Source organism: Peromyscus eremicus, chromosome 20 (assembly GCF_949786415.1).
Source record: "Peromyscus eremicus chromosome 20, PerEre_H2_v1, whole genome shotgun sequence".
NCBI classification, from domain to species: Eukaryota; Metazoa; Chordata; class Mammalia; order Rodentia; family Cricetidae; genus Peromyscus; species Peromyscus eremicus.
Window position 1 is genome coordinate 23746594 of NC_081436.1, and position 21087 is coordinate 23767680.

Here is a 21087-nt window from a genome sequence, read left to right on the forward strand (position 1 = left end):
TCTGTAGACCAGGCTGGCCTTGAACTCGGAGATCCACCCGCCTCTGCCTCTCAAGTGCTGGGATTAAAGGTGTGCGTCACCACTGCCCGGCTCAGGATGGAATTTTATACAATTGATTTTAAATTTTGTTCGATGATATGTGCATGGGGGTACATACACGCCACAGAGTCCGTGTGGAGGTCAGAGGACAATCCTATATAATCCGTTCCCTCCTATCTTAACATGGGTTCTGAGGCTCAGACTTGGAGGCCTCAGGCTTTCTGTGGGGCAAGCTCTTGACTCAATAAGCCACCTTGCCAAGCCAGCAATATATTTTTAAATCAGGAGACAGGGAAGCCCTTTCTTGAAAGGACTGAGCAAGGGTAAGTGTATGGCTCTCAGGAAAGTGTGCCAGGCAGTTGAGTGGCCAGGACCAGGACAGCGACTCACAACAGAGGGACCAAAATCAAGAATGCTGCAGGCGGGACATGAAGGGGACGGTCATTTTTAGGACTGTCCCGAACACTTGGTAAGCCAGAATGTCCACAGTCAAGAAGCCAGCTTCTCTGCGAGGTCCTGGTCTCATCTACACTGTGCTGCATGTCCAGGGCTATGCCTAAGCCCCGGGCCCAGTGCTCAGGAGTGCCCAGTGGTCCTGAGGAGTGTTGAATTAATAAAGAGTGCAATGTCCAGTGTGGAAAGGAGCAGGGAGAGCTGTCACCCCTGACAACACAGAACTGTGAAAAGCTGGTGTGGCCCCTGGTGAGCTGGGGGGCGCCTGCCTGCATCTTGTGGGTGAATGGAGGGTGGCTAGGGGATGCCATCAGGCTATACCTGTGGGCTTGAAAGCTGGAAGCTGAAGAGGGGGGACCTTTGAGAGAGAGGTAAAGCAGAGTAGACTGAGGCGGGCCCTTGCTGCTGGCATTAGGCAGGATTTCTGTTTGGGAGCAGTCTCCTGCCTTCCTTCCTCTCCTCGGCCGGGTTTTGCGTCACGGCTGTCTCCCCTTAGAGCTCAGCTGCAGATCTGTGTGGAGGACTCACAGCTTGGACTTATGGGGGTGTAGGAAGGAAGAGGATCAGGCCACAGGCAACTGTGTGGGGAGCATCCTTCCAAGGGGGGCAGATCTGGGAAAGAATCTAGGGGGCCCAGCGACCCTGTACCCCACAGCAGGTCTGATGTGTGTGTGTTGGAGCTAGGGGCCTCTAAGACCAGCTCCCCCTGGACGCCTACCAGAGGTTCCATAGTGGGAGGGTGGGGGCCAGGGAGAGGCTACAAGTCCTGCCTGGAATGGAGGAGGGCAGGTGACGGGATGAAGAGAGGAAGCTGGGACAGTGAACTGCAGACACAAGTCTTGTTCCAAATGTCATGCCATGTCCAGGAAAGGGGGGGATGGGGGGGAGAGTGGCTTTAGGAAGAGCTGGATGGCTTCCAGTCTCCAGACAGGCTGACCTGTGCTGCTGAGTGAGTGCTAAGGAGCGTTCAGTTCCCTTTCTGGAAACCCTGGGATGAATGCCTGTTGTCTTCACTGGGGAGGGTTAAAGGAGCTAGCTGCCTCTCCTGGAGCTGAAGAAGAGCAAGCAGGCCCACATTTGGAAAGCTGGGCCCAGGCTGGAAGGTTTGGGGGGGGGGTGGAGACAGGAGGACATTGGTACCTGCTGTGTTCTGTTCAGTCTTGCCAGGGCCCCACCTGCCTGGGCTCTGACCACAGGGGCTGACTGCTGCCCGGACCAGCTACCTCTGCTGAGGAGTTGTGCCCAGAATGGCCAAGGGTTCAAGAGAAGTCAGGAATGCGGGCCTGTAATACAAAAATCTGCCAACTGGGAATCAATTGACAAAAACCAAGCCAAGAAGCACCATGTAGGCTCAAGCTTAACCCACCATCTGGCTGATGGCCTCTGCCTGGGCAAAGGTGGTACAGAGAGCCAGTGCCCAGTTTACCATCCCAGATGCCTTCGGAAGCAGGTCCTCCTCACTCTTCTGCTCTCTGGTCAGCATTCCCCAGGACCACCAGAAGAAGAACGTGGCCATCTTGCTGGGCTGTGTGGGCCTGGGCACACCTCTTGCCCTCTTTGGGCCACAAGTTTTGCGTTCCTGTGAAAGGACCTGGTCTGTAGGGCTCCCAACAATTTGGGGAGCATCTGATTAAGTCCTTCAGCCTTGGGGAAAAGATGCAGTTATTATGAAGCGACTCTCTCAGAGACGTGCTTCCGGGATGGGATGAGGTGATCAGAGGTACTGTGTCCACAGTCACAGCTGTGTGTGAGAGAATGTAGGTGTGTCATCATTTGGAGCTTTGCATGACCCAGTGTAAATATCATCATTTTAATAGCCTTGTGCTGGGACCTTTCATGGCTATGCTGGAAGCTGGTGGGAAGCCTTCATTAACTCTCCCGTGACCTGAGGAGGGGATAGTCCTTCTTCCTCCTTTGCTGTTAAGGAAACCCAGGGCTTGTCTTGGGGATGACATGGCTGAATGAGCACCTCTGGGCCCCCTGACTCACGTGTGAGTTCTTGGTGGGGGCAGGGGACTCAATGGGTGAGATACTTTGGGATCTGAGGGCCTGCCACATTGGAGCTGAGCGGCAGGGAGAAAAGGGTCTGTCCAAGTTTTCTTTGGCTCTCTCCCTTGTCCATGCCCCTCCACCCCTATCCCCAAAGCGCCTGGCCCGTGTTCTCCACAACCTTCGGGCGGGCGATCGAGCCCCAAATCTCTTTTTGCAGCGCCAGGCGTGTTGGCCAGTCCTCCCGGGAGCCCGTAGCTTTGGCTGGAGATAGGGCAAGAAGGCCGGAGTATAGGAAATCCGAGTTTTGTGTGCCCTCCTCATCCAGGCTGGCAGCGTGAGCTCGGCGCTCCCGGGGGCTGCGGGCCCTTTAAATCCTCCGGGGCGGCGGCGGCGGGCGGGGGATGACATCAGCGGGCGGGCCCGGGGCTCAATGGGAGCCGCGAGGACGCGCGCGCGGGCCGGGAGCGCGCGAGCCGGCGGCGGGGGCGGGCGGCGGGAGGCGGCGGCGGCGGCGGCGGCGGCGAAGCGCGGAGCCTGAGCCCGGCCGGGCCGAGCGCAGCGCAGCGGGCCGGGGAGAGGCTGGCGCGCCCGCGGCCCCGCGAATCCTCTGGCATCCGCCCCGGCGGGCCGCCCCGGCGCGGTGAGCATCGGGGACCGGGGAAGCGGGGCTCCCTCCGCCTCTTTGTGTTTTCTTTTTGCGCGAGCGCGGGGCGGACACGCGCGTCCGCGCTGGGCTGGGGGCGCCGCCCGTGAGGACAAAGGCGCGGCCGGGGACGCGGGAGGGGACGGGCGCTTTGCAGGCCGCCGGCTGCACCGAGGCGGCCCCGGGCTGGGGCGGTGGGGGACCTGCGGCAGGGGCCTGGCCGGGGTCCCGGGGGCGCGTGGGTTCCGGGCCGGCCGCGGCCCCTCCTCTGCGCCCTAGGCGCCGGGTCAGCGAGGCCGTTTGCGTGTAGGGTGGGGGCGCCCGGGGGGTCCTAAGTGATGGGGTGCGTGGTCACCCAGGCCACCGGCTTTGTTTTCCTTTGTGGCGAGAAGAAGGGAGGGGATTATTTATCGCCTGGATTCTCATTGCGGTGTGTGAGACAGCCTTGTGCTGCAAGCCTCCGAAGCTGGGTGCCTGGGCGCCTGAGCCAGGGCTGCGACTTAGGCCAGCCCCCTCCCCCTACTTTGCCTAGAGTTTTCCCACATATTTCCTTGGCATAACCTCCCCCTGGGAAGGGGTTCTGGAGAGAGAGAGAAAGGGGTACAGTTCCGATGAATACTTAATGGTTGGGAAGCCAGCCTTTCCTAGGTTGAGGGTATTCCTTCAGTTTTTGTTTTACTGATTCATTAACCAGGGTCTTGGCCCTGGGGGAAGGTGGGTGGTGTGTGTGTATGGGTTACCTATGTGCCCGGCTGGTTGTACTTTGTAATTTTTTTCTAACCAGCTGAGAAGTCTTGACTCCTCATGACCACCTTTTTTTTTTTTTTTTTTTTTTTAACTTTGTTTACCGCCTCCCCCCCCCCCCCAACACCGTCCCTCCCGTAGGGGAGAGGGAGTGAAGAATTGGAAAGCTACTCTGGTTCCCTAAAGAAGCCCCCAAAGAAGTCTTTTTTTTTTTTTCCGGGTAGGGGGCTTTTAAGTGGAGGAGGGCTGGGATAGGCTAGACTCCCTCTAGGGCTCTGGGTCTCCAGGGTGGAGAGACCCTGGCGTTGGTGGGGTCCTGCATGGTGGATGGTTTGTAGCCGCCTTTCTGTGCATACAGCCGTGAGCAGAGAAGAGGGGCTTGGGGGGGTCATGTGCAGTGTATTTATGTAAGACACCCAGACAGAGGGCACTGGTATTTATATAACCTGGCGTGGGTATTTATGTAATATAGGATGCAGTATATTTATGTTCCTTTCCTAACCTGTGGCTTCCCCAGCTGCCATGTGTGGTCTCTGAGTTGGCGTTGGTGGAAACCCGGCGGGGAGTGAGGGGGGGGGATGTTTGTGAGTACACACCCAGCGCCCCCCCCTTTCCCATAGGGATCACGAGTGTGAGCCTCTGCTCCCATCTTCCCGGGGCGGGTGTGTGTGCACTTAGGAAGCTGGACCATGTGTGGACCTGTGGTGCCCGGCTGGTGGGTTTTCCACAGATGTGCAGTAAGTACTGCTGTTGGCAACCAGGGCAACTCAGCTGAGTCCAGGCCAGCCATGTGGGCAGAGGCCCTAGATGAAGAGCCCAGAGTTTGGCTGGCGCCCAGTGGCAGCCACTTCCTTGTGAAAGGACTCTGGTGGCTCTCTGGGAGCTAGTACCAGGCTGAGGTGTCTCTCCTGGCTTGGACCTCTTGGCTCAGGGAGAGCTAGTGGATCTCTCCCGGCTTCCTTCCAGGCCTGGCAGCCACGGGTAGGCTTGGCACAGGGAAGGGGCAGGCCCCCCGAGCAAGCCGGCACAGCTACCATCTCACCTTCCGGTTTTACTTCTCAAGCCTAGAGTGAAATAAGTTCTGGGTGGGAGGCCTGGTACCAGGTGGGCTAACCTGACCCCTTTTGATCCTAGGTGAAATTCTGCTTTTGACTTGCTGCTGCTGGGTGGCAGCAAGGTCACCCCAGGCTTGGGTCCCATCTGCAAAAGGAGTCCCCTCCTGTTTGCTCACATTAGCTCATCTGTAAACAAGCAGAGGTCTCAGAGACCTGTTTTTCCCATTTCATTGTTTACCCTTCCCTGCCTCCCCATCCTCCGGCAGCCCAAACTGCTCTCCATTCTTGGAGTCTTCTATTTTGCTGGCCTGGAACTGTACCCAGACCTCTACCAGGCTAGTACAGAGGGATCCTGCCGTGGTGACCCAATCCTTGTTATCTAGGGCTTGGGGCATCCAGCTGTCTCAGGAAGGAGGGATGCTACTCAGATCAGCCTTGTGGGGACCAGTGACTTCAAGGAAGCTTGCCTGAGAATCCACCCAAAGAGACATGTGCAGAGAGGCCTAGAAATGGTCCTCTACATCCTGGGTAATTAGAGTCTGGGAGGCATTAGAGGCATTATGAGGGACCTTGCCTTCCCTTTCTGAGTGGGGATCAGACCTTCTCATGTGGGGCCTACTTGAACAGGCCCTGTGTGAGCCTAGCATCCCAGGGTCATGATAGAGGTGGGTACCCTGTGCCCACGGGAGTCTCATAGTCCCTTTTTCTTCTTCCCACCCCTGGAGGTTGGATCTTGGTGGTGGCTATGGTAGTTTTCAGGATGATCTGCTCCATGGACCCTGTTCCTCCTACTTCTGACAGATTTCTGGGGTTCAGGACCTCCCTGGGGTATTCAGGTGCCTCTAGAGTGCATGCAGATAAAGCACGTCGGAGACTTTTGGCCTTTAGCCTGTTAGGGTTGGTGGAGAGTCGCTGCTGAGCCCCGGAAGCAGGACTTGGGTCTCCTGGCTCTTCCCTCTTCCCTCTTTGTCCTGGATGTTCCTTTAGGGCTTTAGCCCATGGTCACCAGCCTCCGCCTGAGGAGGCTCACATTGGATGATCTGCTTGGCTTTCTCTCCCTGGGCCTTGGCTCTGATTCCACCTTTTCTGGACGGAGTGAAGCTTGTTCTAAACCCGCCTCAGCCGTGCCCAGGTGTGTGGGCATGAGGGCTACCTGACACTTGGCTGCCCTTGAGCAAAGTGAAGCCGGACAGATCACTTCCCAGACAGTGGGAGGGAGAATGCTAGCCTCTGGCGGAGGGGGGGGGGGGTTTCCAGGCTCTCGGGTGCTCGAGGTCCCATCTCTGACCTGTTTCTGCTTCCGCAACTAGGGTGAAGCATGGAGCTGCGTGTGGGAAATAAGTACCGCCTGGGCCGGAAGATCGGCAGTGGGTCCTTCGGAGACATCTACTTGGGTAAGTAACCGCGCCTCGGGCTGTGACCCCCTGGGACAGCTCTGGGGATGGGGAGGAGGAGGAGGAGGAGGGGAGAACCTGGGATTTTATGATCTGGGGGCAGAACTCTGCTCTGGTCACATGGCATGGCTCGCAAGCCTAGATCCAGAAGGAGGCTCAGGTGGTCTGGGGATGCCTCTCACAGCTGGCCAGGCAGGGCTCCGTAGGCAGCAACAGCAGAGGAGATAATTAGCAGATTTCCAGCTGCAGCTGACCTGGGTCTCCACTGAGGCGTGGGAAAGCCCTGGCTGGATAGACATCCCCACCCCTTGGGTCTTGGCAGGATGATACTGGTATCGTGGACCCCTGGGGAGGCTCCCCAGGAAGTACAGGCCCCTCCTGCTTAGATGTGGCTTTCTGGAATGCGGCCTGGGCCTGCTTTGGGATGACACAAGAAGGTCTCATCCCTCTGGGTGCTCTGTGTCTTCTGGATGTGTTTCCTTTTGGAAATCTGAGTTTGCCCTGATGTCTTTTTAAGGAGATTGCTGGCATCTCAACCTCTAGTGAGGGGGAAAACGAACCCTCCATCCCTCTTCCGTCGTGTTGGCTTTCCTAGCCCTGCCTGTGCCATTTTGAGTCTTGTTGGCCTGGAGGGGAGTTTGCTTGGTAACTGCGTAGGTGGAGTTGGGAGTCTTGGAGTTGCTGGAGTGATTGGCAAGCCTCCTTAGGTCACCCTTGGTGCTGCTCCTGTGCCCTCAGGGGTCGGACCCAGCGGCCTCTTGTTTTCCTCCTTAGAGAATGAAAATCACTTCTGTCCTGGGCCGTGAGAATGGGCAAGGCAGGATACTGTAGTTATTACTTAGTTCATTCTAGGGTTCCTCTTCCCTAGTGCTCAGAGTCCCTGGCCCTTGAGTATGCATCCTTCCATTCAATAAGGATGGGCAGGGGCTGCACAGGCCTTCCTGGCTCCTCCCTGCAGGCCCCTTTCTGAACACTGCCACCTTCAAGTTAGCCCCAGAACCTCTGGTGGCAGAAGACGCAGCACGACTAAGGTGACCGCTGGGGATTGCTCCAGAAAACTAGCCGGGGTGGCCTTGACCCCACAGCTCTACTGAGTGCAAGGGGAGAAGAACGGGAGACGAACATACCTGGATCCTAGACCTCATCTTGTGCAGCTGCCCCGGGACCTCAACGTCCCCCGTCTCTGTCCCCAGATGATCAGGTGCTGTTGGCGAACACCAGTAAACCAACCATGAAGTACAGTTTCCTACCTAGCATCAAGTAGCTCACTGTCCTGTAAACAGATTGGTGTGGTGGTGTGTGCCTGTAGACCCCGCTACTCTGGAGGCCGAGGCAGGAAGATTGCTGGAACCCAGGAGATAATGGCCAAGCCATAGCAAAGTAGTGAGATAACTCTGCTCAAAGAAGATGATGTTTCTGGGTCCTCTCATTCCTTTTAGGAGAAGCAGGTGTGAGCTTGCGTCTGCTCCCACACCCCCACCCCAGTGCCCAGAATGTGGCCTGTCCACAGTGGATATCCACTGAAGGCTTGAGAGACTCAGAGAGCAAGGAAATGGGGGTGTAGCCTGTAAAAGCCTTGCTGTGGGAGGCCAGGAGATAGGGACTGGGAACTGGGCGGGCCTGGTTCCTGTTTTTAGTGATCCTCATTTACTGTGTGACCAGAACTGTCCCTTTCTCTGAGTCTGGCGTGCGTGTGTGCGTGCATGCATGCATGCGTGCATACTTGTATATGTGTGCGTGTGCGCGCGCGCGCGTTTGTGTGTGTATGTATGTGCATGTGCGTGTGTGCAGCTCTTGATGGACAGTCAGGGACCCACTGTGAGACAATACACTCTCCTGACCCCTCTTCTGCAGAAGGGACATGGAAGCTTGTGGATGGAGAGGTGCAGCCCAAGGTCACTCAGAAAGGCCAGTGTCCCTGCTTCCTGTGGTCTACCTCCCGGGGTGCAGAGCTTCCTGTTTATCTGTGGTGTCGCCTCTGTTACACTAACTGCCAGGAACAGATTTACCCCTGTCCGCGTCTGCTCTGGAGTGAATTGACCCTGGTCTTTCGTTTTGCCTGCTGTAAACTCTGGTTCCCTGCCAGCCTCGACTTCCCCATCTGAGATGGAGCTGGAGTAGTCGGGCCGTGTTGTGTGAACCCTTTGCCTGTGCTGGCACCTTTATGTTGCACCCAACTTCGGCTCTGTTGGGGAGCTGATGCCTTCTAAGGATCCCAGTCCTCTGGGGGCCTCAGGGGAGGGGAGTTCTCCCTCTGTCCAGCTTTGGCTGGGTGCACCTATGTTGGGGTGTTCGTGGTGAGCACCTCACGTCGGCACCATCCTAGACTCTTGTCTCGCCTGTGTGGGGACAGTGGTGGTTGAGGGACCTCTTTGACGGGCTTTGCTGGCACCCTTTGTTCAGAGTGCTGGCCACATTCTCCTCATGGTGTTGGGCCAGGGCCTGACTCCAGATGGCCTGTACAGGTGGGGCCAGGCTAGGCTTCCACATCTCGCTTTCCAGGATTGACCTCGAGGAAGTCTTGGGACGAGAGCATTGTGGAGTGATTGTGAGGCCCTCGGCCCTCCTTCATGTCCATCCATAGTCCCCTCTGTTGTGATATTGAGTGCAGGTGGACCCCAGCTGGCCAGGGTGTCCCACGTGTGAGGGAAAACACGCTGGGCAGATGTGGCTGCGGGCAGTGGCACGTCATTCACAGCCCAGGCACTGCATCTGCATGGAAATGAGTTTATTATAATAGAGAGGTGAGGAGAAAGACAGGGAAGGAGGAGGACAGAGAGGAAGAAGGGGGGTCGAGGGTGCACACCTCATGGGAATGGAGAGAAAGAGCGGAAGAGAGAGGAGGAAGGGGTTTTTCCTTAAGTCAGGCTTTTATGTCAGGACGCAGGGCAGCCCCAAGGGGCGAGTCAGAATATTAACACCCTCCCTTTAGAGTGTAAGGTTAGCTGTGCATTCTGGGGGACTCTCTAGATCTGTGGAAAGGTGGGGAGGACCCCTGTGCCTCAACTCTGCAAGGGGTATGGAGCAGGTGGTTTTAGGGATGGTCTTTTTGTTTGAGACAGGGTCTCACTGTGAGGTCCTGGCTGGCTGGCCTTGAATTCAGAGACCCGACTGCCTCTGCCTCCCTGTAGGGGCATTGAACATGTGTACCACCATGTCCAGCATCTAGCCTTTTGACATGGGAGTTCGAGTTGCTGCTGCCGTCGGTTCTAGGGTGGACGGGCTCTGCGCACCCCTCCCCCAGTCTCTGTGTCTGTGTAGGTGGCCGTAGTGAGCTAAAGGGGCTGCTCACCACTTCCTGTGGTTTCTTTCTAGGTTTCTAGTCCATCTGGAGCCAACCAGGCTCACACCTTCTCTATGTCCAAGATGGTTTGGGGGGGGGGGGCAATCAGTTCTTCCATTTTGGTCGGTGCTGTGTGGAACTGTGGGCCAGGAAGCAGGTCATTTCTTCTGGCTTCCAAGCCTTCCCATATGTAGCCCCTCAGCAAGGCACCCATGCTAGCCATCTTGCCTCAGTGGTTGCTCTGACCGCTTCTTACAGCACTCCCACAGACGGTGAGCAGAGCTTCAGGACAGCCCGGCCGGCTGGATGCTATCAGCAGCCACTGCGATGAACCGATGAACCGGTGTGCTTGGGAGCTGGCGTGCTTGGGAACCGGCGAGGCCGAAGAAGCAGAGGCTCTGGGTGAAATGGGAAATCCTGGCTCTGCTCCAGCCAGTTCTGTCTGGCCTAGGCCAGTCACTTAGCCTCTCTGAACCGTAGCTCAGTGGTTGGCAGGATTAAGGGAAGTCAGAGAAAAGACTGGCTGCCTCCTGGTGGGAATCAGATGCCAAAGGCCTGGCTGTGGGGGAGGGAACCGTGGCCCGTGTCTGGGGGTCAGGAGGCCTGGCAGTGGGGGAGGGAGCCATGGTGTGTGTGTGTGTGTGTGTGTGTGGTGTGTGTGTGTGTGTGTGTGTGTGTGTGTGTGTGGAGAGGGGGAGGTCAGAAGGCTTTGCCTAACAGCTTAGGTCCCAGGTCCGTGGCCTGGGAAGTTGTGTGGCAGTCCGTGGCCTGGGAAGTTGTGTGGCAGGTGGTCATTCAACCTTTGTTGAGTTTTCCCTGTGTCCTAGAGACATCATAGCCCTGCAGGGCGGTGTCAGAGTTCAAAGGGATGAAGAGCCCCTGCCTCTGCTCCCCCGCGGATCTGCTGAGTCACCAGTGCTTGTAGGGATCATCTCTGCCCTCTGCCAGGGCATGGCCACCCTGCTGTGACCTCCGAGACCTCCCTTCCCTCCTCAAGTCCCCTCCATCCCTTGTTTATACACTGGTGATTCTTAGTGAGAGGTGACTTTTGTCTCTTGGAGGGCACTTGGCAAATTCTGAAGATATTTGTGGTTATTATGACACGGAGCGGCGGGGGGGGGGGGTGGTGGCAAAGGTGGCATCTAGTGGGTGAAGTCAAGGATATTGCCAAACAGTGCAGAAAGTCTTCTAACCCCATGTCAGCCGTGGTGAGATTGGGAACTCTGTCACTGCATGTCTTTACCGGTTGGGACCCTCAGCTGGGTGGCCAGGATCTTAGCCCCTCAGGTCTGAGTCTTCACCTTTGTCTACCTCTGTCACTCTTCAGCTGTCCCTGGTCGCACCGCCCCAAATCCCTCAGCTGCACCCTTCCTGCCGAGCCTTTGCATGTTCTGTGACCCTGGTGTGTCCGGCAAAGCCCTGTCCCTATCCCAACAGCCTTTTCTCTAGGGAAATGCTCCCTCCCCCAGAACACTGTTCTCCCTCTCCTTTGGTTCCCGTGGGGCTGGTGTTGCCCTCTGCCACCCCCACTTCATCCCATCTCTGGCTGGGCTGCCTTGCTCCTCATCAGCCCTCATCACTGTGGCGTGCTTACTGTGCCCTGGGGCTCTGCTGAGCTCCTCTGTGTCCTAGACAGCCTGGCAAGCTAAGTTTGGCTAGCAGTTTGCGGGAGGGGCACCTGGGCTCAGAAGTAGGAGATTTGAGCCATCTCTCCAGCCCCTCTGGAGAGAAAATGGGGTGGAGAGTGTTCAAGGAAAACCCCCACACCAACCTCTGGCTTCCACATAGCTGTATACATAGTGCATGCACATGCGCCAGGTGATAATGAGGTCCCCTGGTCAGCCAGTAACAGGCTCAGGACCTAGGGTCTAGTAGCGTGGCTCTGTAGCAGCCAGGCTCTTGGTATGAAGTCCAGACTGGCTTCAAACTCCCCATCCTCCAGTCGCAGCCTCCCAAGTGCTGGGATTGCGAGTGTACCCCACCACACTCACTCACAACCGCTCCATTCTACTGCTTTTGATGCCCATGGCAAGACAAGGTACACCACAGGACTCCAGGTCACCTCAGGTCCCTTTTTGTGCCATAACCTTATGGTCACATGAAAAACTCCAGGCTCTGGAATGATGACTGCTGATGTGTAAAAGTACTTTACAGGGAGCTGGGGAGAAAATGAAGCATTTGAGGTCCCTTATTCACACACAGTTTAAAAAAAAAAAAAGCCAGGTGGTGGTGGCACGTGTCTTTCATCCCAGCACTGGGGATGCAGAGGCAGAGAGAGGGGGGTCCCTGGGACTTGCTGATCATCCATTCTAACTGATTGACAAGCTCTAAGTTCAGTGAGAGACCCTTCTCAAAAGAGTTACTTATTTTTATTTTGTGTGCCTGTGCACTCCGTTGTAATGCTTGTGGAGGCCAGAGGGGGCATCAGATGCCCTGGAACTGGAGTTACTAATGATCGTGAGCTGCCATGTGGGTGCTGGGAACCAAAACCAGGGTCCTCTGGAAGAGCAGCCAGTGCTCTTAAGTGCCGAGCCATCTCTTCAGCCACTGTCTTAAAAAATAAGGTGGAGAGTGATTGAGGAAAACTCCCAACACCAACCTTTGGCTTCCACATAGACGTAAACATAAGTGCATGCAACACACACACACACACACACACACACACACACACACACACACAAATAATAATAATAGTAATGATATAATTATAATAATAACAACTTCAAATTTTTTAAAGTAGTTTGCAAACCAGTCTCCAGCTGCTCCCTGGATTTAGTCATCTAATCTGTTTTTCTTTTATGTAGCTCAGAAATCAAAGTACGTATGCAAAAATTGGAATAATGTGTTAAGGGAAAGGAAACAGAAGACCACATAATGGGTACTTTCATTTCATTGAAATGCCCAGAATAGGCAAATCTATAAGCAAAAAGTAGTTAAGTGGTCGCTAGGGGCTCTGGGAAGGAAGTTGGGGTCACAATTACTAAAGGGCATGGGCATTTGAGGCTCTGTTGGACATTTTCTCAGATTGACTGTGCAGTGGGTTGTACAACCCTGTGGACATCTAAATAGTTTCACAATGCCCGTGACTGTGTCTCACAGTTTACATATTACATTTCAGCAGAAGTACACAAGAAGTGACATAATAAGGTGTCCATGAAGTGCCCCCACCCCCCCACCCCATCAGCCAGTGTTGTTTCTTCATGTGACTGCAACCCAGCACAGACGCTTCCCTGTCTGAAAGAGCGCAGAGTACGTGGTCTGTGCTTTGCTTTTTCGCTTCCCGTGTCTTGGAGACCTTACACTGTCCATGGAGTGAGCTTCCTCTTCTCACCATTGTGTTCTGTTACGGATCAGCTGTTCTTTATTTAGCCAGTCCTGAGAGACGGACACGTGGGTGGTTTCCAAGTCTTTGGGTATTGCAAGCACTCAACAGTGGACAGCCTTGACCAGGCTCTTTGTACAGCATACAAGGATGCTGGCTGTTGGGACTGGAGAGATGGCTCTGTGGTTGTGTACTCACGGGACGGGCACTGGGCAGGCAGAGGTAGGTGACTCTCTGAGTTCTAGGCCAGCCAGGCTACATAGTAAGGCCCTGCCTTTAAAAAGAAAAAGTAACGGGGATACCTCTAAGCCCAGCACTCAAGAGGCAGAGGCACGCGGATCTCTGTTTTGGAGGTCAGTCTGGTCTACAGAGCGAGTTCCAGGACAGCCAGGGCTACATAGAGAAACCTTGTCTGGGAAAAAAAGAAAAGCAAATAAATAAATAAATAAAGACGGAAATAAAAGAAAAAGTAAGAGTTTATACTGTTCTTGCAGAGTACCCGAGTTTGGCTCTCGGTTCCCAGCACCCACGTTAGGTGCCTCATAACCGCATGCGATTCCAGCTTTAGGGAAGTCTAATGGGATGCTCTGGCCTCTGCGGGCAGCTGTACTTAAGTCCATATGTTACTCCCCTCCAAACACAGATAGATATAATTTAAAACAATTTTTTGTTTTTTGAGACAAGGTCTCCCTATGTAGCTTTGACTGGCTTGGAACCTATGATGTACTTCAACTCACAGAGATTCTCCTGCCTCTGCCTCAGAGAGTACTGAGTTGAAGGTGTACGCCACCACACCTGGCAGAAATCAAAATCTTTAAATTGAAGGACTGTCAGCCAACCTCCTAAAGTAGAAGTGCTGGTCGCAGCTGGGCCGTGGAAAGTCACCTTCCAGCTGTGTAGGGAGGAGAGCCCGGTGGCCCGTGAGAAGTGTAAGCATCGTGGGACTGTGTCTGTCCTGGCTGTCCAGAGGCCGCACTCTTCCCGTGGGCACTGACAGTTCACATCCCCCATCCCGTTTCCCCTTGGCTCTTTCCTGCCCATCAGCTGTTTGCCTGTGATAAGAATTGTGTGTTTTTATTGCAGCCTTATTCCTGGTGCTTTGGCCAGTGTGAAAGGATGCTGAATGTTTTCAAAAGAGAGGGAATCTTTGACGTTTTCCCTCCTTATCTTTATTTGTGTGTGTGTAAGCTTGTGTGCATGGAGGTCAGAGGACAGCTTTTTGAAGTAGTTCTTTCCTTCTGTGTAGGCTCTGGGGATTGAACTCAGATCATCAGGCTTGGCAGCAATCACCTTTATCTCTTGAGCCATCTTGCCATCTCTTTGAGCACACCTCCCCCCCCCCCCTCTCTCTCTCTCTTTCTGAGACAGGGTTTCTCTGTGTAGTTTTGGTGCCTGTCTTGGGTCTCACTCTGTAGCCCAGGCTGGCCTCGAACTCACAGAGATCCACCTGCCTCTGCCTCCCGCAGTGCTGGGGATTAAAGGCGTGCGCCACCACCGCCTGGCTGTTCTCTCAACTTTTACAAGGATCCACTTTTGATTCATCCTCTCCTTCCCTCCCTTCCAAACATGGTCTCACTCTGTAGCCCAGGCTAGAAATTATTTATAGCCCAGGCTGGCCTGAAACTCATGTGTAAACCAGGCTGACTTTGAACTCAGGAAGTTCTCTTGGTTCGGCATCCTCCGCGTTGGGGTTACAGGTGTGAGCCACCATGCCCAGGTTATCTTGTGACTTCTTGAGTCACAGCTTGTGGCCGAGAGCTAGGCCTTGGAGTATATGTATAATTCTATAATTCCCTAGAGGGAACGTCTTGCTGGGAGCTTGGAGAAGCTGGGAGAGGGTGTGTATGTGGGGGGAGGGCAGTGATACAGACGGGACCCTCGTGCCTAGACCCAGAAGCGAGGAGGACTGGGTTCGCCCTCTGTTTCTCCACCCAGCCACGTGGCTGAACCTGTTTCCTTCTTATCTATATGATGGGGTTGAGAATCTGATCAGAGAAGGTGCTGGGGTCCAGTGTGGGACCCCCTCTGATGGAGAGTGAGGGGTTGGTTGTTTAGGCCCATTCTTTATTGAACTACCTTCTACTCAGAGTTGTTGTGGGGCATCCTTAGCCCCAACAGTCCCCAGTGGGCTCTCTGTGACTCTTCAGACCAAACACACCCAATGACCTACCTATCTCTAGAGTCAAGTTCTGTTCCCTGGTGATTTGCAAGCCTTTGTATGTGTCATCGTCCATCCCCTGTACCCCCACAGGTGTCTGTCTGTCTGGATGCACCTGACCTGTGGCCTCTAAGCAGCCTAGGGTGTGCCAAATCCTTCCCGTCTGTATACTTCCCATACGCTGCTCAGGGGTCCCCTTCCCACACATTCCCTGGTTCCTCTGTGACCTGGCTTCTTTCCAGCCTCACCGGGTCCCGCTGATGCCCAGACAGCCTCAGGCCTGAGTCACAGCAGCTGCAAATGCTGAATGGGTAAGGACCACATGGTCACTTGAGATTCACCCTGGTCCTTTGCCTCCTCTGACACCGGCAGGTGCCAACATTGCCTCTGGTGAGGAAGTAGCCATCAAGCTGGAATGTGTGAAAACGAAGCACCCACAGCTCCACATTGAGAGCAAGTTCTACAAGATGATGCAGGGAGGAGGTGAGGCAGGGGTGGGGCTGGGGCTTGGGGGAGGTGCAGAAGGAGAGGGAGGGAAAGAGGCTGGGTTAGGGAGGGTACAGAAGATGGGGGAGTGGGGGGAGGCTGGCAGTCCTGGTGCAGGGCGGGGGGGGGGGGGGCGGGGGGGGAGTGACCCTGACCAAGCCTCTCTTCCTTGGGCCCAGTGGGGATCCCGTCCATCAAGTGGTGCGGGGCTGAGGGAGACTACAATGTGATGGTCATGGAGCTGCTGGGGCCCAGCCTGGAGGACCTTTTCAACTTCTGTTCCCGAAAGTTCAGCCTCAAGACGGTGCTGCTGCTGGCCGACCAGATGGTGAGTCCCACCTGTCCCCTCAGGTGTCTCTCAGGGGACTCCCCCACCGCTAGCCCGCTGCTCTCAGCCATTGTATCAGTGGGTCCTACAGACCAGCCCTGGGTCCCACCTCCTGAGGCTGGACCTGTTCTAGCCCATTGTGGAACCTCGAGAGTGCCTCATTGACATGTAGATTCCAGGCTCAGCTCCAAACCCGATGTGTTAATTACTTCTCTGTTACTATGATAAAAACATGTGACCAATCCAGGGGGCAGCAATGGTGCACACCTTCGGTCCCAACCCTCAGGAGATAGAGGCAGGTGATCTCTGAGTTCAAGGCCAGCCGGGGTCTACAGAACAAGTTCCAGGACAGTCAGGGCTACCCAGAGAAGCCCTGTCTCGAAAAACAAAAACATGTGACCAAGAGCAACTTCTGGAGGAAAGAACTGATTTGGGGGTAAGGTTCCAGAGATGGAGTCCGGTGGTGGGGAAGGCAGGTATGGTGGCGGGGAGACATTTCTATTTAAACCACCCTACCTGCTGAGTCACCTCCTGCTAAGCCTCCGGCTGCTGCCTGCACAACTGTCAGGCTCTGTCCCAGTGCCTGACCTGAGGCCGATGACTAATTCCTGGGGCCTCAGCCACCTTGTTTTCCCTCTGCCAGGTTGTCATGGGGATTAAGTGGGGGTGCTGTGCAATGCTGGGGTGGGGTGGGGTGGGGGAGCAGGGGGCCAGAGCAGGTGTCCTGCAGCCCTTGGCGATCCACAGAGGAAGGCCTTGTCTAAAGGTAAAACAGGCCACGCCCCCTCTTTGGTAGGTCCATCCCTACCTTAGTTAGGGTTACTATTGCTATGATGATTTAAAAAAAAAAAGCTGGGGACGAAAGGGTTTATTTGGCTTACGTATCCTGAGTCAGTCCACTGCAGGAAGTCAGGACAGGAACTTAAACCAGGCAGGAACCTGGAGGCAGGAGCTAGTGCAGAGACCATGGAGGAGAGCTGCTTACTGGTTTGTTCCTCAGCCTGCTTTATTGCAGAACTCAGGACCACCATCTGAGGTTCTACCAAGCACTGGGGAGGTAGAGGCCAGGCAGATCTCTGTGAGTTCGAGGCCAGCCTGGTCTACAGAGTGAGTTCCAGGACAGTCAGGGCTTATTACACAGAGAAACCCTGTCTCAAAATACAAACAAAAATCACTAAAACCCACACTTACATGTAAGCCTGTACACATATATATAAATAACTAGAGCCGGGCGGTGGTGGCGCACGCCTTTAATCCCAGCACTCGGGAGGCAGAGCCAGGCGGATCTCTGTGAGTTCAAGGCCAGCCTGGGCTACCAAGTGAGTTCCAGGAAAGGCACAAAGCTACACAGAGAAACCCTGTCTCGAAAAAACCAAAAAATAAAATAAAATAAATAAATAAATAAATAAATAAATAAATAAATAAATAAATAAATAAATAAATAAATAAATAACTATATTAGCTTATTAGCCTTGGGGCCGACAAGATGGCTCCGAGGTAAAGATGCTTGCTGCCAAGCCTGAAGGCCTGCGTTTGATTCCCTGGGACGTGGTAGAGAGAACTGACTCCCTTGGTGTTCTCTTACTTCACACCCATGTCATGGCACCCATACCCACAGGCAGACATAAACACAAATAAGTAAGAAATCTTAGAAATTTGCACCTCCCAAGGAAGGTGCAGGTCTTGCTGCGGGCTTTAGGTCTTGGTCTACAGCCACTGTGCATTTTTAGTACACCTGCATGCACACAGAGAAGAATGGGCAAATTCTTACAGAGTGAAACCCAGAAACATCCTCGAGGTACTCAGCCATGCCGAGACATGAGGCCAACCTACCAGAAGCCATGTCACATGCATGCATGTTAACTTGAGCTCTTAAAAATCCTCTGTGTCACCAGCCGGTGGTGGCACACGCCTTTAATCCCAACACTCAGGAGGTAGAGGCAGGTGGATCTCTGAGTTTAGGGCCAGCCTGGTCCTCATAGGGAGTTCCAGGACAGCCAGGGCTACATAGAGAAACCCTGTCTTGGAAAAACAAACAGACAAATTCTCTGTCTCAGAAAGGGTTTTGCTCTGGACGTCTCACTTGAACTTGTTCTGATCACTCACTAATAAAAACCTCATAAAGGGAAGTGGGCTGTGTGTCTGTCGGACTGTTGGTGGCGTTTGGAAGCGGAGTGATAGTGATGAGTCTTGTCTTGTGCTCCGGTTCTCTGACCACGCCCCACGTGTGGTTGACTGTCTCTGGCTTCGGGCCCTGGGAGGGTCGAGCCAGGCAGGGGTTCCAGAGGACGCGGCCGCCTTTCTGCCTGCCTTCCCCTAGCTCTTGGCCTTCCTCTCCTTGTCTCTCACCGTGTTTTGTGAGCTCCTTCACCGTCCTCTTTACTCGGGAAAGCCTGCCTGCCCCCTGAAACCACGCTTTATACCGAGGCTAGATCTTCTTCCCCCTGGCCAGAGCGAGGGGCCTCGCGTACATTTGCCCTCCCTCTGTGGAGTGACCTGCTGTCTCCTCACCTCCCCCAGATCAGCCGCATCGAGTACATCCACTCCAAGAACTTCATCCACCGGGATGTGAAGCCTGACAACTTTCTCATGGGCCTGGGGAAGAAAGGCAACCTGGTCTACATCATTGACTTCGGCCTGGCCAAGAAAGTACCGCGATGCCCGCACCCACCAGCATATCCCCTACCGGGAAAACAAGAACCTGACTGGCACTGCCCGCTATGCCTCCATCAACACCCACCTGGGCATCGGTGAGTGGGCTGGGCCTGAGCAGGCATGCTGTGGCCGCTGGCCAGGATGAGCCTGGGTCGGCGACCCCAGAGGTTTTTTTTCTGGTGAGCCTTACCGAGATCCCCCACCCTATCTGGCCCAGGTCTGGACTTGTTCCACACAGACCCCTTCATAAGCAGAGCTGTGTGTATTTGTCTACCTTGGCAGTCCACTTGTGTGGTGGCAGGGTTTCCTCATCATACCTCTGAGACATGCAATCCCGGAGGTTTTAACGTGCCATTTAAGGGCATGTAGCGTAATGAATTCCGGAGCTGGATTTGACCCCAGTCCTGTCTCAAGCTCTAGTGTGAGCTTTAAGCACAAGACGGGCCGGGTGAGGGGGTGGTGGGTGCCCACACACAGTTGTTGAGTGACATAGCACCTAGGCTGGAAAAACTGGCTGGAACAGACATGAGAAAGCTCTGCCCCAGGCCGTCTAGAAGAGGAGGAGAATGGGGCACCAGTTATAGTGTTTGGGAGCCAACAGGCACTGAGGCGGGAGAGGGCGGGAGTGCAGCCTGACTGGACTTTGACCTCCTGACCTGTGGCCCCTGACCTCCTGACCTGTGCAGAGCAAAGCCGTCGAGATGACCTGGAGAGCTTGGGCTACGTGCTCATGTACTTCAACCTGGGCTCCCTGCCCTGGCAGGGTCTCAAAGCAGCCACCAAGCGTCAGAAGTATGAGCGTATCAGTGAGAAGAAGATGTCAACGCCCATTGAGGTCCTCTGCAAAGGCTACCCCTGTGAGTAGCCAGCGGGCATGGCATTTCCTTCTAAGGGCAAGATCGGGGAGGGGGGGGGTTAGGGGGGGACGCTACCCATGGGGTTACCCCTGACCTTGACACCAGAATGCTTAGGACAGTCACTAGGATCTCTCTGCCTAGGAGCTAGCTGGGATACCTGAACCTCCACACCTGGTTGTCACATACCAGCTGTCCCCAGCCCCGTCTCTTGCCTTATCCTGAAGGCTCACACTCAGCCCGGATGGTCTGAAGAAGTAGAAGCTGGGCTTAGGTCATGATGGGACTCTGCACCCCATCAGGCTCTTGAACAGCCTTTGAGTTTAGGGCAGCTGTTGACCTTGGGGTGCTTGGTCAGACAGGTGGCCAGCTGGGAGCCCGGCCCCGCAGCATCTCTCCTTGAAAGTGGGCCGTGTAGTTTCCATCCTGCCCCTCTCGGATTGGTCCTGTGGCAGGGACAGTGGGTGCCGAGGACAGTGGTGGCTGCTGAGGCTCTCAGGACAGTGAGCCTCACGGCGGCCTCTTCTGTCCTTGTGACCCACCAGCCGAGTTCTCGACATACCTCAACTTCTGCCGCTCGCTGCGGTTCGATGACAAACCCGACTACTCCTACCTGCGCCAGCTCTTCCGCAACCTCTTCCACCGGCAGGGCTTCTCCTACGACTACGTCTTCGACTGGAACATGCTCAAATTCGTGAGTCACCGGCAGCCCAAGGCGGGCTTGGGGGGACTGGGCAGGGCAGGCGCTGACTTGGAGGGCCAGGGTGACCTGGTGGGAGGCGGGGCTCCCACTAAATGGGAGGTATGAGCTGAACAGTGTGAGTGACCTCGCGGGCCATCCTGGGGGACAGGGCCCAGGGAAGGCATGGCCACCTACCAGCTGGAAAAGGGCCTGGCCTGGCCTCCGGTCCCTTTTGGGTAGGTGCGGTTCGTGGATGGCGCTGGCTGGACCCACTGCCACCCTGATAGCGATCTGCGCTTTCCTGCTCCTCTTGTGCATATGCCAGGTGGTGGCCCTCTCTGAGGCCTCCACGGCCAGCCTGGACCCCGCCAGAGTGGCTTCTTTGTTTCTGGTTATAGGACCCTGGGTCTTACTAGGCAGTTCTGTCTCCCTCTTTTAAGGGTCCTGGGGGTGGGTTAGGGAGAAGCGTTCACCAGTCATGCCTCAAGCGCTGGAATCCGTGAAATTGTATGTCTTGTTTCACATCTCTTCTGGAAAAGGGGGCTTCCTCGAGCCAGGCTCAGCCCCGAAACAACGAAGCTCTTGCGTCACCCCGCCCCCTCCCTTGGCCTTGCGCTGGGCCCACGCCCTCACCCACTTACTGGTAAGGACCCTCCGAGGCCTGGCTTTTCCAACATTTGCAGCTTAGCCAGGGAGCACGAGGGCTGAGCCTCAGCTGTGCGCTCTCTCTGTGCTTTCCAGGTGCCCGGCGCCCCTGGGCACCCAAGGACCCCCGGATAGGCCGGTGGAGGAGGTGGAGCAACTGCCCCCCCAAAGATACTGGCCTGTGGTCTGGACTCCAGGGCCCCAGTTCTGACACCACCAGGGGTGTCTCAGCCCCTCTCAGCCAAGCTTGAGGAAGCATCCTGTGGGGTGGCAGGGGTGACAGACACCCTGTTCGGTGGAGAGGGTGTGACAGCAAAGGCCCTGCGTGGGATTCTCAAGAACGAACCAGCCGCC

General features: G+C 55.3%; 1 protein-coding gene across 1 annotated transcript in view; it reads left to right on the forward strand.

The window, feature by feature from the left end:
* The first annotated feature begins 3018 nt into the window (after nt 1-3018).
* The window catches only part of Csnk1e (casein kinase 1 epsilon), a 22055-nt gene continuing 3986 nt past the window's right edge, over nt 3019-21087 (forward strand). The window contains 8 exon segments of the mRNA XM_059247629.1: nt 3019-3124; nt 6237-6320; nt 15456-15566; nt 15749-15897; nt 18418-18543; nt 18545-18647; nt 19239-19409; nt 19952-20100. Of these exon segments, the coding sequence (XP_059103612.1) occupies nt 6245-6320; nt 15456-15566; nt 15749-15897; nt 18418-18543; nt 18545-18647; nt 19239-19409; nt 19952-20100 (885 nt within the window). The 5' untranslated portion in view covers nt 3019-3124; nt 6237-6244.